At 47.0% G+C, this 20,570-nt stretch overlaps 1 protein-coding gene across 1 annotated transcript in view; it reads right to left on the bottom strand.

Annotated features, from left to right (window-relative positions):
• LOC134363166 (ribonuclease H-like) overlaps positions 1-3,691 on the bottom strand; it is a 307,348-nt gene extending 303,657 nt beyond the window's left edge. The window contains exon 1 of the mRNA XM_063078739.1: positions 2,933-3,691. Within this exon, the coding sequence (XP_062934809.1) occupies positions 2,933-3,463 (531 nt within the window). The 5' untranslated portion in view covers positions 3,464-3,691. The remainder of the gene's footprint in view (positions 1-2,932) is intronic.
• Between the last annotated feature and the right edge of the window lie 16,879 nt (positions 3,692-20,570).

Raw genomic sequence — 20,570 nt, forward strand, 5'->3', positions numbered from 1 at the left:
GGCGATGGTTGACAGTAGGGTAGTGAACCAAGGGGAGCTATTGAACCAACCTTCAAACCAGTTTTGATCTTTTTGGCGCTCTAACTGTCTTTTATCTAGTCTTTGTTTGAGTTTGGCCATGGTGTCTCGTATCACACCTGAATGGTCTACATAAAAACAGCACTCCTCTCTGAGGGCCGCGCAGAGGCCTCCCTCTCTTAAAAACAGTAAGTCAAGGCCTCGCCTATTTTGGAGTACTACCTCAGATAGAGAAGTCAATGAGTCCTCTAACTTGCTGACTGAATCCTGGAGGGCCCGGAGGTCAGTGTCCATGGCAGTCTGGAGCTCGGTTAGGCCCCGCTGGAGGTCTATAGGTCCTTTAATCAGAGCAGCCGAGCCGGTACCTATACCTGCCACAATTCCCAGTAGGACAGCTAGGGTAAGTGTGAGAGGTTCTCTCTTAAACCTGGGATGAGGGTTGTCATAGGCCTGCAACAAAGTTTCTTCAGGATGGTAATAGATGCGAGGAATCAGCTGAACCTGGACACAGAAATCCTTAGACTGATTAAAAACTGAGAGGGAAACGCAAGGGGTGAGACCGGTGCTGCAAGCCCACCAGCTATGGTTGGAGGGGAGAAGGTACTGATGGTCCCCGGAGGAATTGATGGATAGGGTCTGGTTGCAAAGATGTTGATGGGTAGAAGGTATTGTTCCTATACATAACCCTTGTCCTGTGACCTCTGTGAGAGTAAGCTTTCCCTGGGTCCCCCAACGGCAACTCTCGGCGCTGGTATAATTGGCCTCTCCCAAAAAGGCTATTCCTTCATAGTAGGGGGGGCTTATGGCCAGACAGAGCCAGCAATGCTCTGTGGCGTTCGGGTTGGTGGCATTTAGAGCTAGGAAGGCCCCCTGTACAAGACCAAAGAGCCTGTCACCCGTGGTGGGGGGTAGAGTGCCTGGTGATAGGAGGCTCTGTGTAGCAGTGCTCCTTTGTGCCGCGGGGGGTTGCCTGCTAGTCATTGGGAACAGCTTGTTGCTAGGAGGTCCCTGTTCTGCAAGGACGGGGTCGGGGCCCACTGCCACAGTTGGCATATTGGTGATCTCTAGGCGAATGGTAAACTGTACACCTGGATCGTTTCCCGTCAAATAGAACCTTAGTCCCCAGGTTCTTCCTTGTGCCCAATCTCTGGAATTTTTTCCTTTCTCTGTGAATTTTATTTTAAGGGGGTTACACCAGCCGGAGTTGTCACAGCTTTTACTGCTACCGTTACGTTCTACAGTTATGAGGTCCCATGAGGAACTAGGTCCCCAGTAGACTGTCCCCGTGGTTTCACAACCCCATTCTTTGCAATATAGGGATTCCAGCCCTCCGCACCTTCTAGCTTCTGAAAGGGTCCGGCCATCCCGGGGGCACACGTAGAAGGGGGAAGCGGCAAGCCTGTTTCTAGCTCGGGGATAGCTGCACCCTGGGACCCCCCAGGTGATCTGATTATAAGCTTTTGTATAGTCTGAATCAGGGGGTCTGATCTGGGCCTTGGAGGCCGATACACTGGATCCCGGGATATCCCAGGTTTCAATACCCGCCGCCAGGGCACATACATCAGGTTTAAGATCGGGCCACCAAGTCCAAGGAGGCTGGGTAGCCTGTTTGGTCCAGACAACTTCTCCAGTTTGGGACAGTACCTTCCAGGTGAGGATCACAGGCCGGTGGGGGTTCTTACCCGGTGGACTCATTTTTCCGCCGCCGAATACGCAGCTTAAGAGGATGATCAGTCCTTTCCAGCTCCCAGGTCTCGTTTGGTGCCGGGGGTGGTGCAGGCTTGAGATGGGAAGCATGGACCCAGGCAGCGATGCCATCAACTTTTACTGCGGTCGGGGTGGTCAGCAATACCAGATACGGGCCTTTCCACCGAGGCTCAAGGTTGCTGGGTCGATGGCGTCTGACCAGCACTCGGTCTCCGACCTGGAACGGGTGGGGGACAGCTATGGTACCGGGCTGATATGCCTCTTTGATCTGGTCCCAAATCTGGGTCTTCACAACTTCTAGAGCCTTTAAATGGGTAAATAAGACAGGGAGAAAATTATCATCGGGACCCAGTGTTTCTCCCAACTCAAGTATGGGGGGGGGGTCCCCCGTAGAGGATTTCATAGGGAGTTAGACCGTACTGGCCAGGGGTATTCCTGGCTCTGAACAGCGCTAAGGGAAGGAGGGCCACCCAGTCTTTTCCACCGGTCTCTAAGGCCAATTTAGTTAAGGTCTCTTTGATGGTTCTATTCATTCTCTCTACTTGACCTGAGCTCTGGGGCCTATACGCACAATGTAACTTCCAATTTATCCCCAGTTGTGTGGCCAGTCCCTGGCTTACCTGAGCAACAAAGGCTGGGCCATTATCTGACCCGATCACCTTGGGGATCCCGAAACGGGGCAGGATTTCTTCTAGTATCTTTTTACATACAGTCAGGGCCGTTTCCGTTTTGGTAGGAAAAGCTTCTACCCATCCAGAGAAAGTATCTACAAATACTAGCAGATACCTGTTCCCATACCGGCCAGGCTTTACCTCTGTAAAGTCTACTTCCCAGTATACGCCGGGTCGATCTCCCCGTTGTCTTTTTCCGGTCTCTCGGTAGGTGGTAGTCGCATTAGTCATGGCACAAGCCGGACACCGATTGGCGACTTCTTGAACGGTGGACCGGAGATTCGGGATGGAGAGGCTGGTGCGGCTCGTTAGTTGAAGGAGCTTTTCTGGTCCTAAGTGTGTTAGCTGATGTAACCGCTAAATGAATTCTTTTCCCTGGTCAGGAGTGAGCTCTCTTGGCTTGGTCCTAGCTTGAGCAGGCTCGATTGGCTCTTGAAGCTTTATAGTTTCTGCTAGCACCCTGACCGACAGGGCGGCTTGTTTTGCAGCCTCGTCGGCCCTCCGGTTCCCGGCCGCCACAGGGTTATAATGGCGACCTGCTTAGGGAGGTGAATGGCCTCTAGCAGAGCCAGAATTTCTTCTTTGTTTTTAATGTCTTTTCCAGCCGAAGTGAGCAGTCCCCTCTGTTTATATATTGCCCCATGAATGTGAGCAGTGGCAAAAGCATACCTGCTGTCCGTGTAGATGTTGATGTTTTTTCCTTCGGCTAGGCGTAATGCCTGCGTCAAGGCGATTAGCTCGGCCTTCTGGGCTGATGTCCCTTCTGGCAGGCTGCTTGCCCATACCGTCCGTTTGCCATCTACGATGGCGGCCCCTGCTCTCCGCTTACCTTCCACAATGAAGCTGCTACCGTCTGTATACCAGGCAGGCACTCCGGGCAATGGCTGGTCCTTCAGGTCCCGTCGAGTCCCAGCTTCTTCAGCAAGGATTTCTGAGCATTGGTGTACTGGGGTGGATTCTGACTCGACTGGTAGTAGGGTAGCTGGGTTCAGGACAGCAGGGGGCGCGAAAGATATCCTTTCGTTTAGCAGCAAACTCTGGTAATGAGTCATTCTGGCATTGGTCATCCACCGATTGGGGGGCTGCCGCACAATACTTTCGAGGCTGTGGGAAGCAATCACAGTCACATTTTGCCCCAAGGTTAACTTATCAGCGTCTTTGAGGAGGAGTGCCACTGCAGCAACCGCTTTTAGGCAGGTTGGCCACCCACTGGCCACTGGATCCAGTTTTTTTGATAGATAAGCTACTGGCCGTCGCCATGGTCCTAGGGTCTGAGTAAGCACTCCTCGGGCCACACCGGCCCTCTCATCTACGTATAGAGTAAATGGTTTGGTGAGGTCTGGGAGAGCCAAGGCGGGGGCAGACAGCAAGGCTTTTTTTATGTGGTCAAAAGCCTTTTGATGCTCCTCAGTCCAGGTAAAAGGAATGTTTTCCCTTGTCAGGGGGTACAAGGGTGCAGCCAGGGAAGCAAACCCAGGAATCCAGAGCCTGCAGAATCCGGCAGTACCCAGAAATTCGCGGACCTGCCTGGGGGTTGTGGGAGTAGGGATCTTCATAACTGTAGCTTTCCGGGCCGGGGTCAGCCATCTTTTTCCCTCCTTGAGCAGGTACCCCAAATAGGTGACCTCTTTCTGGCATAACTGGGCCTTTTTAGCTGATACCCGGTACCCCAACTTACTCAGTTCCTGCAAGAGCTTTTGTGTCCCTCTTTTGCAGCCTTCATATGTGGGAGCTGCCACTAGGAGGTCGTCCACATATTGGAGTAATATGACCTGGGGGTTGAGAGCCCTAAAAGGAGTTAAATCCCGGTGGAGGGCCTCGTCGAAGAGAGTGGGTGAGTTCTTGAACCCCTGTGGCAGCCGTGTCCAGGTCAGCTGACCAGTGTTACCTTTTTCTGGGTCTCTCCACTCGAACGCGAACAGTGGCTGGCTGTTGGGGTGTAGTTTGAGGCAAAAAAAGGCATCCTTGAGATCCAAGACTGAGTACCAAGTGTGACTAGGCGGAAGGGAACTCAGGAGGCTGTATGGGTTTGGGACTGAGGGATGAATGTCTTGCACCCTTTTGTTAATTTCTCTCAAGTCTTGGACTGGCCGATAGTCATTGGTCCCTGGCTTTTTTACTGGTAGCAGAGGGGTGTTCCAGGGCGACTGGCAGGGCACTAAGACCCCTAGGTCTAAGAACCTTTGGATGTGGGGTCTGATGCCTTCCCGGGCTTCTTTAGTCATTGGATACTGTCGGACAGCCACCGGTGAGGCACCCGATTTCAGCTCTACTACTACTGGTGGGACGTTATTGGCCAGTCCCATACCTGTCTTTTCTGCCCATACGGTGGGAAAAAGTTGGAGCCAGGATGGGTCGATGGAGGGAGAGGCCGGCTTTTCATACAGCCGGTATTCTTCTTCTAGGTTTAGGACCAGGCACATGGTAGAGTGATCTCCCCATGTTACTTGTGGGCCCTCTGTAGAAAACTGGATTTGAGCTTTTAGTTTGGTCAGGATGTCCCGGCCCAACAGAGGAGTAGGGCACTCAGGTATGACCAAAAAGGAATGGGTCACTTGCTTATGTCCGACCCTTAAAAGTCTCTGTGTGGTCCAGGGGTAGACTTTGCTGCCGGTCGCTCCTACTACGACTGTCCGCCTGGACCCTACCTTCCCCATGGGTTGGGTCAGTACCGAATGTTCAGCCCCGGTATCGACCAGAAACTCGATGGGGGTCCCCTCCACTGTCAATGTTACCCTAGGTTCGGGGAGGGGGTCCGAACCTTGACTCCCCTAGTCGTCTAGGGATAGAACCTTGGCTTCTCTGATGTTCTTTTTCCGGGGACATTCTCTTGCCCAGTGACCCTTCTCTTTTACAGTACGCGCATTGGTCTTTGTCTAGAGGGGGTCTTCCATCCCTAGGTGTTTTCTTTGCCCGGTTGCTCAGGTTCCCTGTCTGCCTATCTCTAGACCCTCTTTCACCTACCACTGCGGCCAAAATCCTAGTCAAGTTTTTTTCTTGGCGCCTATCGCGCCGTCTCTCTCTCTCTTCTGTCTCTCTTTTTTCTCTTTCTTGTTTTTCCTCTTCTGTCTCTCTCTTGTGGTACACCTTTTCTGCCTCTCTCACTAAATCTTGTAAGGAATAATCTTGGAGCCCCTCTAGCCTCTGCAACTTTTTCTTGATATCTGGGGCTGCCTGTCCGATGAAGGCCATTGCAACTGCCGCCTGCTGTCCCTCAGAAGAGGGGTCAAACGGAGTGTATCTCCTATATGCCTCCATCAGGCGTTCCAAGAAAACCGAGGGGGGTTCTACCGGTCCCTGCAAGACCTCTCTTACCTTAGCCAAATTGGTGGGGCGCCGGGCTGCCCCTTTGAGACCTGCCACTAGAGTCCGGCGGTAGACCAGAAGACGCTCCCTACCTTCGGCCGTGTTGTAATCCCATTGAGGTCGATTGAGGGGGAAGGCCTCATTAATGAGGTTCTCGAGTTGTGTAGGGGCCCCGTTGTCCCCGAGAACGTTCTTGCGGGCCTCCAGAAGAATCCTTTCTCGCTCTTCAGTGGTGAAGAGGATCTGGAGTAGCTGTTGGCAATCGTCCCAAGTGGGCTGGTGAGAGAACATAAGGGACTCAAGAAGTCCCGTGAGTCCTGCTGGTTTTTCAGAAAAAGACGGGTGGTTAGACTTCCAATTGTAAAGATCTGCTGAGGAAAAAGGCCAATATTGTAGAGGAACTAGGCCGTTGGGCTCGGCTGGGGGTCCTATGGCTCGGAGGGGTAAAATCACAGTGGAGTCAGGACCTGAGTCGTCTGCCGGACTGCGGGCACGGCGACTCCTGGTCCTAGCGGCTGGTCCCTCAGGATCGGAACTATCGGGCGCCTGGCCCGGCACCGGTCCGATCGCCTGAGGGGCCAGAGGAGGCGGCAGGGCCGCCGGGTAGGGCGGGGGCTCAGAGAGAAGGAGCGAGTCGTCTGGTGTCGGGAGGACGGGGGGTTGGGGAGGGGCGGAAGGCTTCCTTGTAGGTGGCCTTTGAGTATTTTCTGATCCCGAAACAACAGCGACTTTGCTGGAGGGTGGCACCCAGGGAGGGGGATTCTGGGCGAGGTCTTGCCATACCACGACATAGGCAACCTGGTCCGGGTGTCCTCCGGTCTCCTGAAAAACAATCTTTTTAACTGCAAAAATGACAGTAAGATCAAAGGTTCCCTCTGGCGGCCAACCTACGCCGAATGTGGGCCACTCAGACGAACAGAAAGTCTGCCATTTTCCTTTTTTGATCTCCATGGACAGATTGTGAGCCCTGGCTTTGACATCTTTCCAATGATCTAGAGTAAGGGAGAGGGGCGTAAGGGCACTTTGCCCCATCTCGAAAATTTCCAATAGGGGAACGACGACGCAAAGACCTATCACAACTAAGACAAAAAGAAACCAGAAACGGCGACGAGACCGAGTGCCGTAGAAATAGAAGAAAGAGTCCGATGGCAGAGCGCGCCTCCCGAGACGCGGTGAGACCAAAACACAATAATCCTCTGCCAAGGGGTCCACCAGGCGTCCCTGGTCCTCCCCTGATCCTGGGACGTCTCCCAGGATTGCCGGGTGGCGAGCCCCCGAACACGTCTGTTCGCTACCCGCACTTCGCTCCCAGAGCGACTAACCCGGAACAAACTGAAACCAAAATGCGCGCGCTCAGAAAAGACAGTCGAAATCACTGAGTCAGACACAGAGACGAGACACAGAAACGAGACACAGAACGACTGCTGGCCAGCTTACCTCCCGTTGGTGGGTCGGTGGTCCCTGGGTGGGGGTCTCCGATCCCGGACGAGCCCCCAAATGAAAGACTCCCGCAGTGGGTAGTCAGTCAGTTCAGGGAGACCCTCCCAAGGAACAGCGAGACCACGGCTTCGGATGCAAAAACAAGAGGTTTATTGAACACACAGGTACCCGGGCGACTCAGTCTTTCGAAAGACTGGCGCGCCGAGTAGAGCTCCTGGGTCCTTTTTATAGCAAAAAGCGCGGGTACAGAAGCGAGAAGCAAGGTAATTGGTTAGTTTAAATCAAGCCAGGGGTGAACTTCGGTCAAGTGGGAGTCCTTGAAACAGCTGAGGGGCACTCTTGAAACTTTAACTGACTTGTCTATTTCTGGGAACTATCCGCCCTTTGCCTCGGGCCGGGGCCCAGGTGCATAACCACAGATATCCTGTTTGACTCTGTTCCCCTTGTTTCTTAACTTGACTTTTTGGCTGTATTTTCCCTATACCCTTGTAAAAAGCACTTCCTTCAGCTCCCTGTTTGGGAAAAACCTGCTGCCTTCGTAAATGATGTTGCCTTTTAAAGAGAGCCCAGAGAACATTGTCATAAATGACGACGGCGACTTTGGGAGCAGCTCCTCTTCTGCTGGCCGCCGGCATGCGGGTAAGGGGAGGAGAGAGCAGGTGCAGAGCTTGCTGGCGCAGAGCTGGCTGGCGCAGAGCTGGCTGGCGCAGAGCTGGCTGGCGCAGAGTTCCTCCAGTGTTGCCCACGGGGAGCCCGCGAGAAGTTTCACTCCACAGAAAGGCCACAGATCGGCCCAGAGGGTTTGATACTGAGCAGTAATGAAGGAGAAAGTGTGTCCTCTCTCCAAAAGGTTCTTTTAAAGACACATTCAGGAGAAAAGCTGAATAAATGAAGACACGTCATTCTACGGATATTATGCAACTATTAAAGCGAACGTGTCAGCAGCATAAGTGAAACTATTAAATGGTTTATTAAGCATATAAGTGACAAATGCTAGTTGCAGAGAAGTGTGAATAGTACGATTGCAACTGAAAAAAGTAGCTTCTCTGCCTGTTTAAATTGAATTTTTTCATGAGTATAGGGAAAGTTTTGGAAAGATCCAGACCAAAGGCTACACAGGTAACTTTATAAGAGTAGAGTTGGGGAAGGGTGGGAGGAAATTGTTAACTCCCATATGCATCTCAGTATCGTTTTGACTTCTTTCCAACAGATGTAATACTTCTGTGATTAATAACATTAAATTAATAAAGTAATGAAAAGGCAACCAATAAGCAGAATTTATAATATCTTAACTGGTCTCATATTTGTATCCTGCTTTATAGCTTAGAAGACTTTAACATGGTCTCATTTAATGCTGCTAGGACCTCCGCAAAGCAGATATTTTCACTGCTGTTTTACATGTGAGGAAACAGAATGCAAAAATTAAAGTAACTACTGTAACATAACAGGAAGCTTGTAATAATCCACTTATCATCCCACCGCCCTTATTAGCATAACAATTTCCACTTCTCTGAATTCTCTCCAATCCAGAAGGCATTTTAGTGGAGTGACAGGTGACAAGACAGCGTGTGGCTCTGTAATCACAGCCTGCCACCTTACTTCTTACTTGTGTACAGTTTTCCTTCAGCTCTCTAATCTGTTTCCTCAGCTGCAAATAGCACTTGTCAAGATTAAGAAATAAAATACATAACATTTAGCGCAGACTCTGGTAAATAGAATTCAATAAATAGAGACTTAAAATGAAATCACAATGTCAGTTTTTCTGCTTTAAAATGGGCACAATCCCTCGGTAGGGTCATTGTGAGGATTAAGTGGCACCACTCTTTCCCAACACCACAGTATCAACTTTTAAATCTCTCCTGATCCGATAGGTGTAAAATGACATCTTTTTGTCGTCTCCATTATATTCATTTGATTGTAAGCCGTCTTTCCATGTGCACAAGAGCCACGTGCGTTTCCTTGTCTGTGAACTTGCCAGTCTTTGCCCATTTCCTGCCCCTCTCCTGCAGACCCTGTCCACAGTCGTCTGTCCTCAGCACCGTTTCCTGGCGTCTCCCGGCCGCACTCGGGCTTCCACCCCCAGCTCCTGGCCAGGGCACCAGTAGCGTTGCTGCTGCGCGCGGTGCCAAGGCCTCAGACCTCCCCTCCCCGCCCTGGCACAGCATCTGACCCCGCCGACCCGCGGGTGGCTCTGTCCTCCCTGACACCCCCTCCGCGTGGTCTCCAGGACACCACAGTCCCCTGCTTTCCCTCCCGCCTCACAGCTCCTCCTGGGCTTCCCGACCTTTCAACCTTGACCTGCCTTAGACCTCAGCCCTCGCACTGCTTCCACCATTGGCAATGGAATCAGGTCTCCTCTTTTCTTTTCTTTTCTTTTTTTGTTAAAAAAAAGAAGACCAGTAAGGGGATCTTAACCCTTGACTTGTTGTTGTCGGCACCGCGCTCACCCGAGTGAGCCACGGGCCGGCCCTACACAGGGATCCGAACCCGTGGCCTCGGTGTGGTCGGCACCGCACTCACCCGAGCGAGCCGCTGGCCGGCCCTATACGGGGATCCGAACCCGTGGCCTCGGTGTGGTCGGCACCGCACTCACACGAGTGAGCCGCGGGCCGGCCCTACACGGGGATCCGAACCCGTGGCCTCGGTGTTGTCGGCACCGCACTCTCCCGAGTGAGCCGCGGGCCGGCCCTACACGGGGATCCGAACCCGTGGCCTCGGTGTTGTCAGCACCGCACTCTCTCGAGTGAGCCACGGGCCGGCCCTCGGCTCCTGATTTTCAACACCATCCACGTGCGTTAACTGCCCTGTCCTCTCTCCTGAACTCTGCCCCGTGTCGTAGCCAACGGCCTCCTCAAACCCGAGGGCGACTTCAAAGTTAATATTCCCCAAACCAGACTGATCTTCCCCAGAACCCATCTGGACTGTCTTCCTCTCCGTCTTGGGAAGAAGCAGCTCACCTTTCCAGCTTGCAGAAGCCACAAGACAGCCTTGTCACCAGTGCCTCTTTCTCTCACACACCCCCAGCCAGTCTGTCACAAATGCCGTGTGCCCTCACGCACACCCCAAATCCAACCACTTCCCACCGTCTCCACCTGCACAGCTCCCACTCAGGTCCAGGCCACCACTACCTCTTGCCTGGATTACACCGATCGGCTCCCTCTGCCCCTCAGTCTTTTCTCAACCTGGTGGCCAAAGGGACTCTTCTGAAACAAATCGGGCTGCTCACTACTCTCCAGTGGCTCCCATCTCACTGGAAGTAAGAGCCCAAGCCTCTGCAATGGCTCCCCTGTCCCTAGAGAATCCTGAGGGAGCCCTGTAACCTCTTGGACACACTCTACCTTCCTGACACAGCTCCCCAGGTCCCTCCTCAGGGCCTTTGCACTTCCAGTTCATTCTGCCCAGTCATCCCCATGAGAAGGTCTCTCCCCACTTCTTCAAGGCTCTACTCAAATGCCCCCGACAGTGAGGACCGCTCTGAGGAGCCTGCTTAACCTGTGCCCGCGTCGCAGCTCTCTCTTCCTCCCCGCCTGCTTCCTTTTTTCTCTCTCACGCATTACCTTCCGGCATACTGTAGGTTTTTCTTATTTAACTATTCCAGCTAGAACGGAATCTTACTATTTTTTAAAATTTTTGCATATTTCCAGCACTCAGAATTATGCCTGGCATACAAGGGTTAAATAAGTAAGTACTAAATGAGTAATACTGAATTAAAAAATCATGTTTCCCTTGCTCTGTTGGTCCTTTTCCTTCTTGATGTGTAAGGAACTCAGATGCTTTTGTCATTTATGTTGCAAATATTTTCCTAGTTGGTTCTTTGACTTTTGATTTTGCTTATGGTATTTTTTTTTCCATGAAGAAATTTTGATTATTAGGTAGGCAATATATCAATTTAATTTTTTAACTTATACTTCCTGGAGTTTATGTCATACTTAAAGAAACGTTTCTTTCATGTGTGTGTGTGTGTGTGTATATATATATAAATATATACATATTTTCTATTGTGGTAAAATATACACATAACATTAAATTTACCATTTTAATCATTCTGAAGTGTTTGGTTCAGTGGCATTAAAACATTCACAGTGTTGTGCAACCTTCACCACCACCCATCTGCACAACTTTTCCATCATCCCAAACAGAAACTCTGTGCACATTCGCCACTAACTCCCCATTTCTCCCTCCCCCAACCCCTGGCAACCACCATTCTACTTTCTGTCTCTATGAATTCGACTGCTCTAGGCACCTCATATGAGTGGAATACATATAAATTTTAATGTTTGGAAATTAATGGGAACACTCAGGCATGTTGCTCCGCCAAAATGTTCTTGAGCTATTTCAATACGCACATGCTCTGATTCACTGCTGCCCCCACCGCACACAACCACTTGTGCAGTTATGAGTTTATCTCCAGCAGCAATTTTTCTGCCATTTGTACAAGACTTCCAGGAGCTCTGCACCCTCTTCTGCTTCTCAATGTGTGATCCACAGAGCAACAGCAACTCAACCTCCAGGGAACTGGATAAAAATGCAGATTTCTAGAGTTCACTCCAGACCTAGAGAATCTTCATACAGACCTGGTGGAGCTGAGAAATCCACATATTACCAAGGCGCTGTCCCCTGCTGGCCACTCTCAGAGCTAGTGATCAGCAGTGGCATGGCTGCTTGATCTAGAAGAGGGCACCATGCAGATGAATCCCACTCAGCCCCTTGATTATTTGTCCCCTCTGTGAAATGGGAGTAAGAATTCGCCAGTCACAGAGAGGAAATGAGCATGAACAAGATACCATCTGTGGCTGTGTTTTGTAAACTGAAGAATACACATGTAAGGGCTGTTAGCATTACCTTCAAGCTCCCCAGTCTAGTTTCTGCAGCCTCTTCAGCAGGGTCCCACCCCAAGCCAAGGAATGACCAAAGCAATCCCATCAGGTTGACCCACTGTGGGGGGTGGGGGGCACCGTGCCTGGCAGCAAGGAATTTAAAGTAAGTGCAGCAAAATAGGTGTCAGTTCATTCCCTTTTATATTAATAATCAAAAGGAACATCTTAACTTTTAAAAATTTTAAAGTGCATTCACATACATTCTTGCTTGCACCTTGTGAGATAGGTGTAATTATCCTCATCTTACACATGAGAAAACTGAAGGTCGAGGTGAGATTTCATGGAAGGAAGAAGCCAAGCTTTGCATCCCAGCTCAGCTACCACCTGTGTGACATTTGGCCAGATCACCTGAGCCCTTGCTTTCCTATGCCGCAAAGTGGGGGTGAGTGTTGTATGAACTCAACGGCTGAGGTAAGTATTTAGTAAGACGGGGTATGACATTGGGCTGGCCCATCCTGCAGGGAACCATGGGTCCCCCTGCACGGTATCTGCTCCAGATTCTCTGCTCTCACTCTTATGTCCAGGGACCTCAAGGGGCTCTAAAAAATGCAAGAAGGGGGCTGGTCAGTTAGCTCACTTGGGTAAAGAATGGTGCTAATAACACCACTGAGGTCAAGGGTTCCGTTCCCTGTACTGGCTGCTGCCCCCCCCAAAAAAAGAAAACAAGAGGAATGAAGATAGATGGGGTGGCTGGCATCTGCCCCAGCAATAAACTGGGCAAGAAGCAAAGAGTCTCGTGCTGAGAATATTTAAATGTCTTTTGACAAAAGCAGGCTCCTTCCAGATCTATTGATTAAACACAATTATGGGACCAGGCCAGAGTTGAGACTAGGAAGGCAAGGGGGTCACCACCCCACACCACATTTGAATCCCCACAGTCCTGTTCCCCAGATTTCCCCAATTGGTAGGGAGTAGACTGAGTGGGCAAAGTCATGGGCATCCTCAGGAACGTCTGCCCGGGTAGCTTTACCCAACATCTCCAGGTACTGGCAGCTTCCCTGGCTGAAGGTCCGCACACAGCCTGCCTGGAGCTGGAAGTGCTGCAGGCATGAGCCTGGGGATCAACTACAGAGATGGCTGGAGCCTCACACTCATTCCTGGGCCTCCCCACGGACAGCCCTTCCTCCCCACCCCCAATTCATTCCTTTTGCACTTACTGGGCACCTGTTATACGCCAGGTTCTGGGAGCAACAAAGATAAATAAAACACTCCCAGAAATCAGTAAAACAGTAATGATTCTAAAGATAATAAAAATAAAATTGGAAATATCTAGCAGTTATTGGGAACTCTGCAGCAGGCATTCACTCATGGGCGCCCCACTGCACCCTCTAAGAGATGTGGGGACGAAGGGGCTTGGAAGCACACAGGGAGCAAGCTGTTGGGGACAAGAGCTTGTGCAGACAGGCTTCCCCACAGGGGCAAAGCAGAAGAAAGGGGTTTCTAGGAGACAAAAAGAAACAGCAAGTGCAAAGGCACAGAGGTGGGAAAGTACTGAGGGTGCGTGCAGGGGTAGGAGGGAAGGGCAGGAATGAGGGCCCCACGCAGTGGGTGGTTGTTCGAGGAGATGATAAATAGTCAGACCTGTCCTTGAGAGGAAGCCTGCTGGGGTCTGGATGGAGGGCCCAATCCAAAAGAGATTTGTGAGGTGGCTGTTTCTTAGACAGCCCAGTTTCATCAGTGCTATGGGAAGGTGCGGCAAGCACCTCCAAAGCTGCCTGCTGGGTCTCAACTCATCCTCCTCCCTTGAGCCTGATCCCTACCTGGGCTCCCCTACCACCGTCCTCTCCTGCTGCAGGGGACCCAGGTCACAGCTAGCCTTCTCCCTCTGTCCACTCCCAGGGCACAGGTGTATCTTTCTGTGATAGTGTCCAGGCATGTGTCTGATCCATTTTGTATCTTTAGCCCCTCAACTTGTGCTCCACCAGTCACACCCCTCGTGAGACTGCGATGCTGTCCCCAGAATATGGAGAGAAGTTTCTGAGATTTGGGGGCTTCCTGAACATCTCAGGTTAAGAACTACCGAAGGGGAGCCCTGAATCCGGTTAGTCTTTTTTGTCCAGACAGTTGTTGACACCAATGGGTAGTTAATCAATGAAACTTGGACATTAGGGAGCAAGACAGTTGTCATATTAAAGGGCTTGCCGTTATTTATTTAGAGTAAAAATGACATGCAAGATTTCAAAAATGACTGAAGCTTTGGAATTGGAGTCAGATAAATCTGGGATTCAGATTCTGACCACGTGTGGACTTGAACCAGGTCCTTAACCTCTCTGAATCTGTTTCTTCATCTGTACATGAGGATGAAAGGTGTGCAGAGTGCGTAGCACAGAGCCTGGCATGTAACAGAGGATCTATTGCTCATACTCTTACCTCAGCTAAAGCATTGTGTGGAAATAGTCATGTGTTAAAACCATCAGCTGATCCGCGAGGCCCACCACTGAAAAACAGTTTATTAACAAGCATTGAGAAGGAGTGAAATTTCTCTAATAGATACTTTCTTTTATAAACATCTTAGAGGTGTTATGGATAAAAGAGATTCACGAAAGACAGGAACAGGACAGGGAAAGGAACGCACTGATCAGGAAGCATTTTACAACGGATGAAAAAAAGTTTATGTGAAAAATTATTCGGCCTCACCGGGGATCAGAGAGACTGGACTCCTTCAAACTAAGTCTCTTCCTACGTTCCTTCCTTCCTTTCTTTTTCTTTCTCTTTCTTTCATCAGAGTAACAGGGATGACAAGGACATTGTGAATCAGATACTCTTATAAATGGCTACCAGTCGTCTAAAGGGATACATCTTTCTTCCTTTCCTTTCTTATTTTTTCCTCCATCCTTTCCTACCTTCCTTCCTTCCTTCCCCTCTTCCATTTTAATGTTTTATTATGCAAAATCTCAAACATACACAAAAGCACAGGATAATGAACTTCCACGCACTCATTACTCAGCTGCTACTTGTTTACTTCTGCACCTGTTCCCTACCCCACCAACGCTGTTTGTTTGCTACAGCATTTTAGAATGAAGTCCAGACCTCATCTGTCCTGTAAAAATTTCAAAAGGAAATATATCTAATAGACAAGAGTTTTTTTAGCCAAAATTTCATAATCACATGTAACAAAATTAGTAATCATTTTTTAATATTAAAAATACACCTGTTTAGGAAATGGTTGTTACTGACGGGTCAGGCTTGGCTTGCCCTCTCACCATAAACAAATGACCTGAAAGTCCAAAAGGTGGTGCAAGGATTGGAAGGTTTATTCCGATTACAGGTACCCAACTAAATGTCTAACCAAGCAAACAAAGAGAAAAGAGGAGCAGTGGGGTCCAGTTTAGCCTGGTCCCAATCGGCAGCGCCCACCTATTCCATTAACAGTAATTGACAAAAGCAGTTCTCCCCACTGTTTTCAGCATAAAGAAGAAAAGTATCGACTAGATTCAAATCAGAAAAACAAATAGCCAGTAGCCCTCCAGGGTGCACCTGTACAGAAGTGGATACAATCCAACCAAACAGAAGGGGGCTGGGAAAATCAGAGAAAGCTAAAGAGAACAAAGCATTGCCTTGTCAGAATTTAGGCCAGGGACTCCAGGAGAGACATGGGAGCAAAACAGTCCCAGTGGCCACTTGCCTCTTGCAGCTGGAGTCCTCACTGGTGCCCAAAGCTTTCCAATTTTTGCCAGTGATTAAATTAGGCTCTCGGATTCCAAAGTCATAGAAATGAACAATGGACCCAACAGTAAAGCAAGCAACACTTCATTACAAGAGGAGATAGGCTTATGCGTAAGGAGGGTAGCGACAGTAAAGCTGCCCCCCCCCAGGGGAGCTGTTCAGGGTCTTTTACAGGGAAAGGAGTTGAGGGGTGCAGGCCAGCGGCACTGGAGGTGGTCCATTCTGTTCTTCCTGGCTGTGTCATGGGCGCATGCTCAGTAGTTCCAAGATGTCAGTAGTGTTCATCATTGTCACCCCAGGAGGGTCATTGTAGCAGTCACCTTGATGCTTTGTGTGCAGGTGGGAATTCCTAAAGGGGTTTTAAGGCTAATCTGTAACCTTTACAATTATGGTGAACAAGCCTTGGGGAGGGGTTTTGCAACTCAGTAAATATCTGTTTCCTCTCTTATCTCAGCCTGTTTTGTCAGGGCAGCCTATGGGGTAATCATTTGCCCCTGGAGAGTCTCATGACTGGGTAGTGGAAAAATAACAAAGTGTCCTCTGCAGGGAACATGGAGTCAGTTTGGTTCACTCTGTTTCAGTTTGGCAGCATGCATCAAAAACATGTTCATTCATTTTGATACAATACATTTGTTTCTCCTTTTCTATCTGATGACATTTAAAAGTTTGTGCTGTAGCCTTATTTGTAAGAGAAAATGCATAATTGGAAAAACTTGAATGTCTGACAATAGTAAATTGTGGTTTGTTCATGCAATGACATTTATAAAGTTTTAAGGTTGAGTGGCAATGTTTATAGTTAATGCAACTAAGACCAAACAGGACTTAAAATTATATGTTCTGTAAACTATTTGTAAATACATGTACAAAAGATCTCACTGAGCGTTGACGATATTTCAGGCACTGTACGAACAGTGTTCATTCCAAAAATAGGAGCATTATTAATGCCTCTTATAGATGAGGAAATTGCTGTTCAGAGAGATTAAATAACTTTCTAGAATATCTATCAGCTAATGAAGAGTAAATTCAGGCATGGGCAAAACCCCAGTTTTGTCTGACTTCATAGCCCAAGATTTTAACCATTATCCTGTCACCCTGGGGCATCAGAGCATCAACAGTAGTTGTCACTGTTTAAGCAGCGCAATTATAGGTAGTTTCCTTTGTCTTCCTCACACTTTTCTTCACATTGCAACATTTTCTACTGAAGGTATTATTAGTTTTATATTAGAAAAAAAGATGTTCACATGACATATTTAAAATTTCATATTTAAAATTAAAGAGAGAACATATTTGGAACATGTGCTAGATAGAAGAGCTAATACTGTCAATGCGCAAAGGGCTCCCATAAGTTAATGAGAGAAAAAAGATAACTCAAGAGAAAAAGACGTAACTAGGAAATCCAGTGACTAATGATATAAAAAATATCCTATTCCTTGCTAGTAACTGAGTCATTGCAAATTAAAGCTATGATTGGATATCATTTTCCATCCATCAAATTAACAAAAATTAAACATTGATTATATCTACATGCTGTTGAGGAGAGAGGAAAAAAGTACTATCACCTACTGCTTGTGGGAGGGGGACTGTCGACCCTTAGGAACTAATTCTGGTAGTTTCCATTAACACTAAACACCCACACCATTTGGCCAGCAATCCCACTTGTAAGATACTGTCTTACAGAAATAAAAGCATCAATATGTAAGGATATATGATCATGAATAGTTACTGCAGCATTCTTTATAGGGAGAAAATTGGAAAAGCATTTCTATTCATCAATAAGGAAAAATTGAATATCAGGTAGCTGTTAAAAATAGTTAAATCTATAAGTAACAGCCTGTGGGGAGAAAGCAAGGCTGCAGAGTATCGTGTGCAACCTCACTACTGAAGTGTGGCCTACAGTCCAGCAGCACTGGCGTCACCTGGGACCTTGTGGGAAATGCAGGACCTTGCCCCCACCCCAGACCTACTGAACCAGAATTGGCACTTTAACAAGATTCCCTAGGGGAAGCTCTGGTTCCAGCGTGATTCCCAAAGGGAACGCTTTCTCACATATTGCAGCGGAGGCAGATAGTCATCCACCAAAATCCAGCCACTCCTTCTATGTTTAACAAACCCCTCATTTTTAGCTGGGCACAGAGCCACCCAGAGTAAAGATTATATTTCCCAGCCAGCCTTGCCTGTGGTGTGGTGTGCCCAAGCAGGCATGACTGGAAGTGAAGAATATCATTTCTTCATTATGCCCCTAAAAGGGAATGTACCTGCACCCCCCTGCTGTTTCTAGCTTTCTGCTAACTGAAAAATGTCAGCAACTAAATTAGTTACTATTAGTTACCCCAGGCTGCTGTAACATTTCTCTGGAGAACCCTGACTAATACACTCTCTTATCAATAGTACAGATGCTTCCCGACTTACAATGGTTTGGCTTATGATTTTTTGACTTCAGGATGGTGCAAAAGTGACATGCATTCAGTAGAAATCGTCCTTGAGTACCTATATAACCATTCCGTTTTTCACTTTCAGTGCAGTATTCAGTAAATTACAAAAGATATTCAACACTGTATTATAAAACTGGCTTTGTGTTAGATGTTTTTGCCCACCTGTGGGCTAATGTAAGTGTTCTCAGCAAGTTTAAGGTAGTCTAGGCTAAGCTATGATGTTTGGTAGGTTACTTGTATTAAATGCATTTTTGCCTTACAGTATTTTCAATTTATGATGGATTTATCAGTTTGTAACTCCATCGTAAATCAAAGAGCATCTGTTTTTAATAATCTATCATTGGACAATTAGATTAGCTCTTTTTAAATTTTTTTTAAGACAAGCAATTGCAAGAAATGATTTGTTACCCAGTCTTTCTGAACACCTACACCAACTTTCAAATAGTGTCTTTGGTGCCCAAGAGGTTTTTACATCTCTAAGGTCATTTCCTTTCTTTCCAGAAGCAGAAGGAGGGTAATTGTGAGAGGGAACCATTTTAAATGGTCTTATTTCCTGAAAGCTCTCTTTGTTCCTATACCCCAGGGGAAGTGTTAGGTAGCCTCAGGGTTATGTCCAGCTTGAAAACTGCTGACATGAACTGGTTAAATCCAGCTTGAAACCTGTTGTTATTATCCTCATACTTAACTAGTTTTTTCTGTTGTTATTTATTTATGAACAGCATTTGGACTATGGTAGAAATAGAATTCCCTGAATGATTAAGCCCAGAAATAAGGGAAAAAAGGTCAGTGATGATCATTTGTCTGGAAGCTGTGATATTTTAGTAATATTATTGATTTTATTGGTATTCAGTTAAATATATTTCAGCAAAACTAAAGCACTTTCATACTTTTTAAAAACATATTTCTAGTTAATATATCATGGTCAGGTGAATAGTTGATGCTCGTCATTTTAAGTTATGCCTTGGAATTACTGATTTGGAGCAATATACTGTGGTTTAGATCATACCATGAGAAAAAAGATATATAAATATTTCATCACACCTAACCCAAGTGTTTTTGATGCCCAAGTTTTCTTCCAGACTTTGCATAGCATTTGACACATGATAAGAACTTCATTAATGTTTGTTGAATCGATTGAATAGATTCTCAAGTATTACATAACCAAAATTATGGCAGCGAGTATTTAAAAGTAAAGCGATCACTTTCGTGAAGTCTTTTTATACATTGACGGAAAAGGTGTTAGAACATGATGACAAATTAGTTGAATAAAAGGCACTATTAATAGCAAAAGATAAACACCCATTACTTGAATTTTACTTTATTTAGATAATTAACCCTACCAATACTGCAGGCTATTCTTACTAGTAAAATATAATCTTAATTAAATAACTTTAAAAAATGCAATTTAAAATTGCCGGTGTGAAGTAATGTGTAAGTGTTCCATATGTGTTAGTCATCATTACTGTGGTTGTTATCCCTGAGCTCGCTCTGTTCTTTCTGTAGGTGGAACCCAGTCCTAACTACAAAATCCCATGGCAGTGTCTGTTGAACTGCCAGGGTCAATTAACATTTGAGGCAGCATCTGAATTTCTTTCATTCTTAAAATTTTATGTTTAAAAACTGTAATTTCTTTGGAGAGTTAGTGTTGTGGATAGAAAAATTTCTAATATGACGGTGCTTCAAAGAGTTTGTGGAAAAATAGAATTAAAAAATAATATGAATCTTTACATGAACTTTTTGAAGTGCCCTTGTATATTTCCACGTTTGTGTGTGTGTGTGTGTGTGTGTGTGTGTGTGTTTTGTTTGATATAATGTGTAAAACTGAGTAGAACAAAATTTACCAACTTTCTAAAAATGATGCCTTATTTAAAAAATTTGAATAGCAATTAAATGGCACAATTAGTTAGGGGGAAAATGAGGCTTCATGCCCTCTATTTTCCCTATTAAAAAGAACCCATTTCTAGGTTGGGAGAAAATGTTAGTAAGATCATTTCTCCTATTTGAAAATCCTACAAAGCTTTTTGGAGTATCACAGGTCAGGAGTGCAACTGAATGACATCTCCTCACATCTATAAAAGCTTTGAAAGGAAAAGCTCTCAGCATGACTTTAATGTAGCATTTCTAGAATACAGCTTGGAAAGCTTTTTCCAGAGCTGAACAGAGTTTAAAGAGAATAGTTATTATCTACCTCACATTTAAAAAACAACAAAAACCAACAAACCAACACAAAGACCTACCTATTGTCCTTAGGCTCTGCTTTCAAAAGAGCCCTTAAAATATTTCCGTAAGATCTGTTTTTATTCTGCAGAGTTACGTACTACTGTATCAATGATTTTTATTCCTGTGCAATTATATTCAACTCTCTCTCTCTGAGGCCTGATGGTATAAAAGGATGATATTTCTGTTGTGGAAATTTTTGCTGAAGTAAAAAAATGATTGAATAGAATATGGAA

This window comes from Cynocephalus volans, chromosome 14 (assembly GCF_027409185.1).
Source record: "Cynocephalus volans isolate mCynVol1 chromosome 14, mCynVol1.pri, whole genome shotgun sequence".
In the NCBI taxonomy this organism is placed as follows: Eukaryota; Metazoa; Chordata; class Mammalia; order Dermoptera; family Cynocephalidae; genus Cynocephalus; species Cynocephalus volans.